This window comes from Emydura macquarii, unplaced genomic scaffold (genome assembly GCF_026122565.2).
Source record: "Emydura macquarii macquarii isolate MOO-44397 ecotype Brisbane River unplaced genomic scaffold, CSIRO-AGI_Emac_v2 contig_366, whole genome shotgun sequence".
NCBI classification, from domain to species: Eukaryota; Metazoa; Chordata; order Testudines; family Chelidae; genus Emydura; species Emydura macquarii.
In genome coordinates this window covers 1,496,037-1,508,731 of record NW_027130503.1, presented here as the reverse complement: position 1 = coordinate 1,508,731, position 12,695 = coordinate 1,496,037, and the positions used below count along the sequence as shown (strand labels likewise).

The following is a 12,695-nucleotide window of genomic DNA, read 5'->3' as shown; positions in this document are numbered from 1 at the left end:
CCTCATATTAGCCTCCCAGGGAATCCTGCCCATCAGTTCCCTGAGGGAGTCAAAGTCCGCTTTTCTGAAGTCCATGGTCCGTATCCTGCTGTTCTCCTTTCTTCCTTTTGTCAGGATCCTGAACTCGACCATGTCAAGTTGCTTTTCGTTTGATGCAGTCATCAGTTACGTTTGATGTTGCCAGTGTGACAGCTTTCTATTATCCTGTCATTCCTGTCTCACACGTCGTCTTGTTCCTTTCCTTGGGTGTTAACTCCACTGTGTTCCGGGGTTATCTTGATCTTTGGGCATCTGGGTGGTAAAAGTTCTTTAAACAAAGCATCTTCTTTCCTTCCTGCTCTTGGCTCCTCATCTTCTTATCTCTCGCAGACTAAAACCGCATTCATTGCTCAATCACACAAACTAACTTCTTTTAAAACAATTACATTCTTATCTCATCTAGCTAATTCATGGCAAAACTGATACAGATATTGCAGTGGAATCCTTATACCAATATCACGGCATTAATACAGATCTTAATTCCACTAACACTTTTACCATGAGCCTTATTTACCATCATTGCCTCATGATTTACATATCAGCCACATTCCTGGTACTCATTAGACACTTACAAATTCCAACAACAAAGTTTCAGGATGTTCCCAAACATTCAGACATGGGTCTTAACCAACAGGGCCCCAAGGTGGCATAGTGTGCTAGATCACAGAATGTTTAGGCAGGATGTTCCCATACATTTTAGCAGTCAATTATTTGTGGAGCCTGGGGTGGCATAAATAAGCAATCGATGTGTCCTGAACACCCTTATCTACAGAACACACTATTTTTCTTTCATAGGGTGAGTATTAACCCATGTTTATCCATATACACAGTCCAAGCCTACAGCACCCCGTCTTCTCGGGATGTTCTGCCCAAGGGAAGTTAGAATCATAGAATCATAGAGTTGGAAGGGACCTCAGGAGGTATCTAGTCCAACCCCTTGCTCAAAGCAGAACTAACCAGGACTAACCTCAGCTAAATAATCCCAGCCAGGGCTTTGTCAAGCCTTAGCTTAAAAACCTCTAAAGATGGAGATTCCACCACCTCCCTAGGTAACCCATTCCAGTGCTTCACCACCCTCCTAGGGACAAACTTTTTCCTAATGTCCAACCTAGACCTCCCCCACTGCAACTTGAGACCATTGCTCCTTGTTCTGTCATCTGCCACCACTGAGAACAGCCTAGCTCCATCCTCCCTGGAGCCCCCTTTCAGGTAGTTAAAGGCTGCTATCAAATCCCCCCTCATTCTTCTCTTTTGCAGACTAAATAAGCCCAGTTCCCTCAGCCTCTCCTCATAAGTCCTGTGCTCCAGCCCCCTCATCATTTTTGTTGCCCTCCGCTGGACTCTCCAATTTGTCCACATCCTTCCTGTAGTGGGGGGCCCAAAACTGGACACAGTACTCCAAATGCGGCCTCACCAGTTAATGGTTTAATGGTTTCTGCTCCCTGTCCCCTGTGCTGCTGCTGCTGCTGCTTGTGAATGCAAAGCGCCAGCAGGGGAAGCCGGGGCAGGGCCACGAGCAGAACCCATGATGGGAGGCACGCAGCCCCTCTCCTGTTTGTTGGTCACAGCCCCTCCTTCACTAGGATCCAGACACATCTGTGGGCTCACTGCCTGCAGAAAACCATGATCTAGGCTTCCAGCAAGAAAACGTCTCATTCAAGAAATCAAGAGCGCTCCAGCCCGCTTGCCGTCTCTCCTCCCCGCCCGATCCACATGGGAAATTTTCTTCTTTGGTGTGAATTTGGCCACAAACTCCACCCGCACTCCCCCCTTCGGACAGGATCTCACCCCGGGAGAGCAGAAGCATTTAGGGAATCATGAGGAGGGATCAACAGAGACCAGCAAAGGAAAAATACCACTGGGCCCGGTTTACTTTATGAAGTAAAAAGATGGCCTGAAAGAGGGGGTGTGCATATATCTCCTGTTTGCTTCTGCCTTAGAAATACTCAGCAGTAGGAAAGAGCTCACCCCCCATTGCTCTAGAGAACTGGGGGCTGGTTATCTCCTACCCTACCCTGTGATAGGAGCTGGGCCACATCCCTGCAGCGCCTGCGGACGTTTCCCCAGTGAGAGGCGAGTGAGTCAGCTCTCAGCAAGAAACTGGGTCGGAGAGAGCTGTCAGGGAGCCTGGCACTTGGAGAGACACAGGAGACAGGTTGGGGGTGTGGGATAAGCACCACAACTGGATGTTTCCATGAACGTCATCAGCTGTGGCTACGTTAGCCGTGTTGACGTGTACACAGTTATGCCTCAGGGTCTGAGTCCACACCCTGCTGAGAGGACTGGAGGCGCTCACACCCTCTGCGAGCAGGTTTTCCAGGCTGTCTGCAGACTCAGGCAGACGGCCCTGCATTAGTTCACATTCATAGTTCATGTTTACAAGACTGTCTCCACCACAACGCAGCCTAACGTTTTAATGATTTTTCATGGGCGCTTACGTTCTGGAGCAAAATTCTGCTGCCGGGAATGGGTTCTGTGGGTAATTCTATTGCCACTGAATACACAGGGTGGCCTGCAAGGTGCACTCAAACATTCCTGGCTATTCCTTTAATTACAAGGAAAGGCCCGTCTTCCGCCTTATAATGATCCTTTCTGCTTATTCAGCAACTTCCACTGGAGGCTCTTAGCTCATTTACACACAGTGATGGATTATGCCTCGCGGCCCCCTGCCAAGGTAGGGAAGTATCATTATCTCCATTTTTCAGATGGGGGAAACTGAGGCAGGGTGAAGGTCAGTGATTTGCCTGAGGTCAGGGAGTTTGTGGGAGAGCGAGGACTAGCTCTTTGATCAGCAGATGCCCAGTGCTGTGCGTCAGTCACAAAAACATCCTTCCGACTTCCACCTGTGACTCTTATGATGTCCCTACACTGCAGTCACCGTGTGAGAGGCAGACTCGCAGTGGATTTACTGTAGCTAGCCCGGCTAAAAACAGCAGTGAAGACGCAGCACCACAGACATCAGCAGAGGCTGTACTAGCCTGCCCAGAATCTGTGGGTGTGTACTCATGCTGTTGCGTCTTTGCTGCGGTTTTCAGTCCTGCTAGCTAGATTAATAAAACTAGGATGGTTCTTCCTACCTGAACAGCAGTCCTACCGCCAAAAGCACTGAGACGTACTCCACAGTCTGAACTGGTTCTGGACTCAGGTTTTTGATACGGTCTCTCACAGTATTCTTATCAGCAAGTTAAAGAAGTATGGGTTGGATGAATGGACTATAAAATGGATAGAGAACTGGCTAGAGCATAGGGCTCAACGAGTAGTGATCAATGGCTCCATGTCTAGCTGGCAACCGGTCACAAGTGAAGTTCCCCAGGGGTCGGTCCTGGGGCCGGTTTTGTTCAACATCTTTATTAATGATCTGGAGGATGGGGTAGATTGCACCCTCAGCAAGTTTGCGGACGACACTAAGCTGGGGGGAGTGGTAGATACCCTGCAAGGTAGGGATAGGATACAGAGTGACCTAAACAAACTGGAGGATTGGGCCAAAAGAAATCTAATGACGTTCAACAAAGAAAAGTGCAGAGTCCTCCACTTAGGAAGGAAGAATCCCATGCACAGCTATAGACTGGGGACCAACGAGCTGGGCAGCAGCTCTGCAGAAAAGGACCTGGGGGTAACAGTGGATAAAAAGCTGGATATGAGTCAGCAGTGTGTCCTGGTTGCCAAGAAGGCTAATAGCATATTGGGCTGCATTAAGAGGGGCATTGCCAGCAGGTCACAGAAAGTGATTATTCCCCTCTATTCGGCATTGGTGAGGCCACATTTAGAATATTGTGTCCAGTTTTGGGCCCCCCACTACAAAAAGGATGTGGAGAAGTTGGACAGAGTCCAGTGGAGGGCAACAAAAATGATGAGGGGGCTGGAGCACAGGACTTATGAGGAGAGGCTGAGGGAACTTGGCTTGTTTAGTCTGCAGAAGAGAAGAGTGAGGGGGGATTTGATAGCAGCCTTTAACTACCTGAAAGGGGCTTCCAGGGAGGATGGGGCTAGGCTGTTCTCAGTGGTGGCAGATGACAGAACAAGGAGCAACGGTCTCAAGTTGCAGTGGGGGAGGTCTAGGTTGGACATTAGGAAAAAGTTTTTCCCTAGGAGGGTGGTGAAGCACTGGAATGGGTTACCTAGGGAGGTGGTGGAATCTCCATCCTTAGAGGTTTTTAAGCTGAGGCTTGACAAAGCCCTGGTTGGGATGATATAGCTGAGGTTAGTCCTGCTTTGAGCAGGGGGTTGGACTAGATGACCTCCTGAGGTCCCTTCCAACTCTAATATTCTATGATTCAGCACCCTAGTTCTTGGATGCCTCTGGACGAACCTGGGAGATTGTTTTCCTTCTGGCATTGCTTTTGAGTGGTCGGAAGAAACCGCTTGTTTTTAAATAAAGCCCACGAGATACAACCTCAGCTGGTACACAGAAGAGGCGAGTCGAATCTAAGGCATGTCACCATTTAGCTAATGAAAAACAGTTTCAATATAATTAGGCTGGGTGGAATTCGATTTTTATTTTTTATCATTTCGATGAATAATATCAATGTTTATTTTTAAGCTTTTTTTCCACCACTTTTTCTCTATTTAAATTTTCACCGCTGATGGAAATGATAGGGGTGGTCAGGTAATGGGATGGATTCAGATAACAATTACTTAATGACAGGAAACGTCGGGATTCACAGAATTAGAGCTTTATAGCCATTGGAACACAAATTGTCGACATCCTGTGTCAAAATACACAAAGTTAAATAGCCTTAATTCAAAAAACAAAGTTCTCAAGCAGCATTTTTCTTGCTTTGCCTAGCGGTAAATGGCAAATGTTCTCAATGGATATCAATTTTTGTCAGTTTGTGCATGTACGGTGACATAGATGTTTGCCACATTGACTGATAAAAATCGAATCCATCCAAGTCTAAACGTAACATAAAGACTTACGCCACCAATCTTTTTGTTCCCAACCTGGCAGGGCTGTTTTCTCCAGCTATATCAGAGCTGACACAACCGACGCTTCCATGGTAGAACAAAAGAACACTTTATTTGGTCCAGCGTTTGTCCTACAAAATGTATCAAAAAGGGCTTTCACAGAGTGAAACAATACAAGACCGCAAATGCTTATATGGGCAAAATGACTGAAACAAGAAGTGGGAGCAAAGTGTAGATGAATAAAGTCAAGCATGGGTTCATTCGTTCGGCCATCAGGGCTAATGTTAGAGGGGAAGAAAGGGGACAGATCTGGTGCTCTCAGTGGTGAGAAGAAGCAGAGAGGAGCTGGTGCTAGGGGAATGAGGAGGCGACTGCCACAGGGTCTGTGACAGAAGTTGGCGCAAGTAACTGTAACCGGGTTATTACTTTGCGCTATCTGGTGCCTTTCCTCTGAGCCGGCACAGCCATCCAGGCAGTACCACTCCACTGAGCATCCCGGGTCACCAACACCAGGCATGTGGGGGGCTACTCTGGCTCTGCTGAAATAAAGGTGAAGATGGACCTATCAACTAGAGAGAGAGAGAGAGAGAATCCTAGCTGCATAGCTAGCCCCCATCACCATAGTATCTTTAATGAGTTTATCCTTACAACCCCCCCCAGTGAGGGAGGGCAGTGCTGTCACCCCCAGTGTACGGATCCTGTCTCTCAGAGAAAGAACCGCAGCATAGAAAACGAGAGAGAAAGTATTTGCTGACGGGATCTGAAGTGACACAGAAAAGACAGGGCAGCGTTCACCCTGGTGGAAACCTTGCACAGAGGGCGTTTGGTGTCTGGTTCTTTGGGGCGTCACGTCCTCTTGGCCTGGCCCCATCACAGCCCGGTCCTGAGGACGTAGGTGAGACTGGCCAGGATCCCCGTGGCCATCACCACGAAGCTGGTTTTCACACTGCTGGCCCCACTGACATTGCACAAGGAGTGCTCGCAGCAGGAGCTGGAAATGGCTTCCAAACCTATGTCCATGTTTGCTTTGGGACACACTGGAGAGCATTTCTTGGTGATGCGCTTCCCGCTGTTGTTGCCTTAACAGGGAAAGAAAAACAGAGATGAGAATCGTTATCTAAGAGCATCCCCCTCCAGGTTCCAGCAGCCCTCTCTGTAGAGGAGATAATGGTATTAAAGAAGCTAAGCAACAAGGGCCAATGGCAGGGGCATTTCTCAGCAGTTGATGTTTGGTTGTTTTGCCTCAGGCTTTCAACCCAACCGGTCGTTCTCTGCGAGGAATCTGACCCAGCGCTCACTGGAGACGCTCAGCACAGCACAGCATGGGTCTCTTGCTAGCAGCTACAGACCAGACTGAGGACATCCTCTTCCTATTCCTGACCACAGCTTTGGGACAGCTGAAAGAGAGACCATCCCCTAGATCAGTCTTGTCAGGATTCCAGCTGAGCCCATGCCGGTGAGGGAGGGAAGCGGGGACCGGGGGGTTTGAGGCGTGTTGTGTGGATACCCAGGCCGTGCAGGTCTGATCCACAGTGAAATGTGTCACAGCACAGAGAACAAGGATTCACTGGCAGAGTGCCATCTGCACTAAAGGTACACAGCCCCTGGAGCTCGCAATGCTTCTGTGCATGCCTAACACAGTCATTTTCTTTTCTTTTTCTTTTGTTTGGTGGGGAGGGCACAAAGATGAGGGGATTGGATTTGCGTGTGTAAATCCTGTTCTCCAAATGGGTCCCTCCCCTGAGTGCAGACGAGTGAGGAATTTGCTTCTTAGATTGTCTGCCGGTGTCCGAAGGCCCAACCGTTTGCACTCCATGCTCACTACTCCTGAGTGATTATTCATCCTCTCAGAAGAAGGATGAAAGAATGCAACTTGCTGGCATGGGGGGTGAGACAGAGTCACCTACTGCATCATAAATGAACTGATACCCGTCACTCAGACACCATGGTGATCAGGGGCTTAGGAAAACCTCCCTGAGGTACAGCGGGTACTCACCAATCCCTCCAGAGGCATATATTGTGAGACAGAATTTGTCACTCTCTGCACACACCTTCGATCTAAGACAATTCCAGTCGGAGGGCTCATCCGTGCATGTGAAGCAGGAGAGGGAGGAAGCTGTGAAAGGAGCACAAAACCCAGTTTAGACTCCTGCGGAAACGTCCTCTTCCGAAGAGAGGATCCAAAATGTTCCACTTTCGGAAAAGGGAGAGAGAAAAAGGACAGGAGGGAGGGACCCAAATCAAAGTCAACATTTTCTATCTGAAACTAAAGACCACAGAAATTTGCGTTTTGATTTGTCTGGTCAGAAAGTGCTAGGAAACTTTGCACCGAGAAGGAAAAAGGCTCGGTTTTGTTTCGCAAGTTTTTGCAGTAATTCACTTACCGTGTTTTGACCAGCCCTGCCTACTCCATCCACTTCCTTGACTCACACAAGCAAATGATCTAACTGCCTCTCAGTGTCACACGGAGCAGGACCACTCTCAGCTGATCGTCTTTTCAAAGCCATCTCTGCCTCCATCCCCCAACAATGCTATTAATGACTGACACCCGAAGTGCAGCTCCCAAGTTCTCAGAAAGCAGAGCTCAGTGAAGGCACTTTCTTCCCAGCTCTGTGCCAATTATTAATCGTCTTTCCTTGGAGAAAATTAACTAGCTTCGTTCTCTCTTGGGAGTGTAGCATTACGTAGTGCAGTGCATCTGCAAAGCGTTGTACAGATATAAATGACTCTTACTACAGCCTGGGAAATTAGACGTGTGATTAGAGTCGAACTAGAGGGAGTTCCTTGGGAGAGATGATGCTGGAGGATAAAAGGTGCTGTCTGGAACAACCCCATCTGCAACAATCCCATTAGCAGGATTAAGGGAGAACTAATGAAAGGCCAAAGGGGTTTGCAGTGTGTGTGGCCAGGCAAGCGTAATAACCAGGGCTTACATTCTCATAGAGTATTTCCCGGCCTTCCACCCTGCCGCCCACCCCGTTCTCCACGGGCTCTGGGCTCCAGCTGTGACTCTCTGAAACCAGCTCGTGGACCGCCAGAGGGCCGTGGACCCCCGGCTGAGAACCGCAACAGCATCAGGCTGGAGTCAGAGTTTGAAACTCTTTACTGGAGCTGTGCTCTGGACAGCTCCGTCTGAATTTAAACCCTGGGAACAACACATTCAACTCACAGCTTGGTCAGGAACCTGCTGAAAGAGACACTGAGACTTGGTTAAAAGCCACCTCTTTGCCTGCAGGTGAATTCACACTCAAGAGACACCGTCTGGCTGCGTCTCCCAGAGGATCCCAGGGGACCGGAACCACTCCTGATTTCTGGGCCAGAAACTCAGCTGACTGCGAGCACCTTGAGGGAACTGTTTGCCTTAGCCTGTTCTGCTTTCTCATCGCATCTGGGGATGGGCTGGTGGTAAGAATGGTAAGACATTTTCTACATGTTTGCTACCCTCTGTGAGTAGTGATACACCTGTGTAACCCATAGAAGATGATCCATCGTTTACTGTACCTGCGACAATACACGTGACGTTCTCAGTGAGTTAGTTTAGGGGCATCATTAACCTTGTCTGTGTGAGAAAGCTTGCACCAGTTTAACTTCAATTGGTTTGTAAACTGAATTATTTAAGTCAGTTGCAAACCCCTGTGTGAATACTCTTATTTTGGTTTAAGAGGGCCTTATTTCAGGTAAATTCAAACCTCTTCCTATTTCCCTAATCTACATTGAAATAGGCCCTTCTTATACCAAAAGGAAGGCTACAACATAGGAATTTGCAGCAATGAAATAAATTGGTTGAAATTCACACCTTAAATTAAACCCATGCAGCTTTCTCTCAAGACAAGCTCAGAGTCCATTTTGAAAAGGGAGTTAAAATTAATTTTGGGTCCTATCCCCATACCTGAAACCAGTCTGTCAAAATCTGTAGGCTTATAAAGACATTTTGCTACCTTTTAACATGTTTTCTCTTCCCTGTTGTTGTGAAAGACTCACTATAGAACAGGGAAAACTGGCTGAACCCCTAGTAGAGAAAGAGTGAATCTGGCTCTGCATAAGTGCTGTCAATATAAACAAACTGGAAACAATATGGAGAAAGGTATTTCTTTTCTGCAGAAACAATAATCCCAGGAGCCACTGACAACCGCTGTAGAAGCGGTTCAGACAATTTTTGTTGATGATGTCTCTAAATTCCAACACTCTTGGGTTAACAGCCACCAGAGCATCTTCTTCGCAGATTGCTCCCCATGGGTTACAACAGATAAGCATTTCGCAAAGGTCACTTCCCCTCTGCGGTCTCCTATCTATGCACTGAGCAAACTCCAGCCCTGCCTGGGTTCCCATTCTGCAAATATGCCTATGTTGCGTGACTTTACCATGTAAATTGTCCTGATGATTTCAGTGGGTTGACTCACATGCATACAGTGTCTCCCATGTGCCATTGTTTGCCGGGCTTTAGTTTTTAAAAGCAGTTGAGATATGGAACAGCTGTTGGAACAACTATCCTCTTGAACGCATCCAACCGTTAGCCTTCCAGCCTCAACTTATTGCTGATTGTGCAAATTATTCATCTTCAGATGCAATCCTAAATCTGCTCTGTCATTGCACGCATTTATTATTTAGTTCATTGAATTTTATAAGGTACTGTGTAATAGCTCCATCCTGCAAGGCGGGGACACAGCAGCTTGGGATATAGGAGTTTAACCCAAGAGATAAGGCAGCGTCAGTGCGCTGTTAACTGTACAGTCTTTGCCACTGACACTATAAAAATCTCCCTCTATCACTGCCATTTCTATGCTGGTTCTCTTTCGTCTGCATATTCTTTGTCTAGCACAAAAGAATTACTAGCATCTCACCTTGCTCCATGCACAGGACTGCAGCCAGCAGGGTGAAAAGAAAAGCCTTCATCTTCGCTATGTCTTCCCAGCCTGCAGAAGGACAGCGGCACCAGGGGTGGTTTTTATAGCTCTCCAGTGTTTGCTGTGACGATGGTAACCTCAGGGTTTGGGATGTCACATGGAGTACAACGCAAGACTGATAAGTATGCGTGTGTAGGAGGAAGTTTGTTCATGTTAAGAATCCAGCTGAGATTTTTCTTCACCCTGATTTTCTTCTTCAAAAGAGCGTAAGAACTGTCAGATTGGATCCACTCAATGGTCTATCCAGCATCGTGGGTCCAACAGTGGTCCTCTACTAACAGCTTCAGAGGAAGATGCTAACAAACCTGTAGCAAACAAAAATAACCTTCCCCTATGGGAAGTTTCTGCCTGGTCCCTTGGCTTATGTCCTGCAACATGAAATGTTTTGATCTCAGAGTTGGGAGTGCCCAGGAGAATTTTTTGTAATGATTCAGTGGATTTTTAGGGTTTCATTCTTTCTTTCTATTTGCCTCAAAAACTTTTCTGTGTCAGCGTGAACACAGCCACTGAGGGAAATGCAAGGAGTGAAGGAACAAAGTTGAAAATATGGATTCAAAAAAAAAAAAAAAAAGAAATGTGGACAATTTGAAAGCATATGTTTCCCCTTTGGTTATCTAACAGTCTGATTTTTCCTTTGATGATTTTTCAGCTGACTTTTTTTTAACATGAAAAACCTCGCTTTCACAGTCAGATATTTTCAAACACAAAGTGTTTTTTCATTTCAACTTTTGAAGACTAAATTGTTCTGATGGCAAAAAAAGCCCAACCCCGCTGTGTGACTAAACTGACCAATCAGAATGGAGTGCAGAAAACTGAAATCAGAAGAAAACACTTCTGGAGAACAATGAAGGGATACTTTTGTGTTTGCAAATTTCAAAGAAAAAAAAGAAATGTGTGCAAAAAAAGCACCAAATTTAGGCAAGACACATTTTTACTGGCAAATATTCACCAGCTCCAGTTCTGACAGAGGGTACAGAGAAATACTTGACTGACCACCTAGATCTGATTTATTTTTTGTACACCGCTATCATATCACCTCTTCTCAATGAACTGCAAAGTGCAAGGGCCAGATCCTCAATGGGTGTAAATTGTCATGACTCCAGTGAAATCAGTGGAGCTATGCCAGTTTACGCCAATTGAGTAGCGGCTCCTCAATCATTACAGGCCTGTAACCATTTTCTTTGCCTGTCCCTTCACCCTTCTGTTTCTATTATATCCTTCTGAGATGGAGTCATGCTCCCAGACGTAATTGTACCAGGTTCCAACACACATACAACCCAAAGCTGCACTGGCAAATTTTCATCATGCCCTATTCCTTTGCAAATGGCCATCTGACTTGCTGTTCTCTATCACCACCTATTTCTCTCTCCTATTGAATATCCATGTTTTTGATTATTTTCCAGCTAGAGCCATCAGCTCACTTAAAAAATATGCGTCTCACTTAGAGGCGATTAGAGAGACAAGGTGGGTGAGGTAATATCTTTTATTGGACCGACTTTTGTGATAATCTCCTTCAATTCCTGAGTAAACTGTGGTGTGGAGTCACCTTTGAGTTCTTTATAGCAGGTCATGTTGGAGCGTTGGTGGTTGTAGTCATCACAGTTGAGAACTACGGTGGTGCCCCTTTGTCTGCTGATTCAATCGCTATCAGGTGGTTAGTTTCGGGGACTGTATAGCTGTTCTGTGGGCACTGGAGAGATTGTGGTGGATGTGATGTCTCTTACAGATTTCACAGCCAATTTTTCTCTGCAGCAATCAATGTAATGACCAAGAGCATGGTTCTGCATGCTCTGTGGTTTCCAGTCAGGTGTCATTTAGAAGCAAGGTCATTTTTCCAGCACCCCCTCTTCTTGGACACATACAACTCGCTAATTTGGGGCCCTGCATGACTCAGACATGGGCGTCTCCACTTTCCCATCAGATCCAGCTATGAATCTTGAAGCAGAGGCAAGAATGAAAGCACCAGACCTCACAAGGGTGTGTCAGTCGGGAAGCCTGTCAGGCTCTCAGGGTGGTAGCAAGCAGGAGGCAGAAGGCAACAGATTGATATCCTCTATTCCAGTATGCCATGCTCTGTCTTGTCTTGCTGGGATTATAAAACAGCTTCATGTCAATATTATCATAGAATCATAGAATATTAGAGTTGGAAGGGACCCCAGGAGGTCATCTAGTCCAACCCCCTGCTCAAAGCAGGACTAACCTCAGCTATATCATCCCAACCAGGGCTTTGTCAAGCCTCAGCTTAAAAACCTCTAAGGATGGAGATTCCACCACCTCCCTAGGTAACCCATTGCACCGGAGCAGAGGTGGGGTAGGGCCAACCCCCCCTGTGGCTGGAGCAGCAGCAGTTAGTGCATGCCACCGGAGCAGTGGTGGGGCTGGAGAATCCACAAGGCCCGGCAGTTCTGTTTGTCCCCCCACAGTGCATTGTTAGTAAAAGTCAGGGGCAGGTTGCTGGCTCCCGGAAATTTTTCTTTATTTCCCGCGACCCGTCCGGGACTTTTACTAATACACGTGGCAGAATCTGACCCTGACTTATTGCTGATCAGAACATATCGTTATGCCAAGAAAAACAGTGCCCGGCTGAAAGTGGTTTAAACTACATTAAACATGCGCTGACAAATGAGAATCGCACTCCTGATGGGTACGTGTGAACCAGTGGCCTTTGGGGACGGGGCGGCGGGGCTGCTGGCGCTCCTCAGACCCGCCTCTGTCTCACGGGAGAAGTGGCCACCCTTGTCCAAAGAATGGTGTTTGTGCTTGGCCATGGCCCAGTCCTGAGCACTGGAGAGGGGGCGTTTCCAGCCTGTCATGCCCGTCCAGGCCGCCCTCGGCTCCTTGCGTAGC

At 47.2% G+C, this 12,695-nt stretch overlaps 1 protein-coding gene across 1 annotated transcript; it reads right to left on the bottom strand.

Moving 5' to 3' along the window:
* Positions 1-5,174: 5,174 nt before the first annotated feature.
* On the bottom strand, positions 5,175-9,837 carry LOC137141176 (lymphocyte antigen 6E-like). The gene is made up of 3 exons (XM_067530012.1): positions 9,786-9,837; positions 6,941-7,060; positions 5,175-6,023 (listed from the first exon to the last, which is right to left on the bottom strand). Exons 1-3 carry the CDS (start codon positions 9,835-9,837, stop codon positions 5,815-5,817), a joined length of 381 nt encoding a protein of 126 aa, XP_067386113.1. The 3' UTR covers positions 5,175-5,814.
* Positions 9,838-12,695: the final 2,858 nt, after the last annotated feature.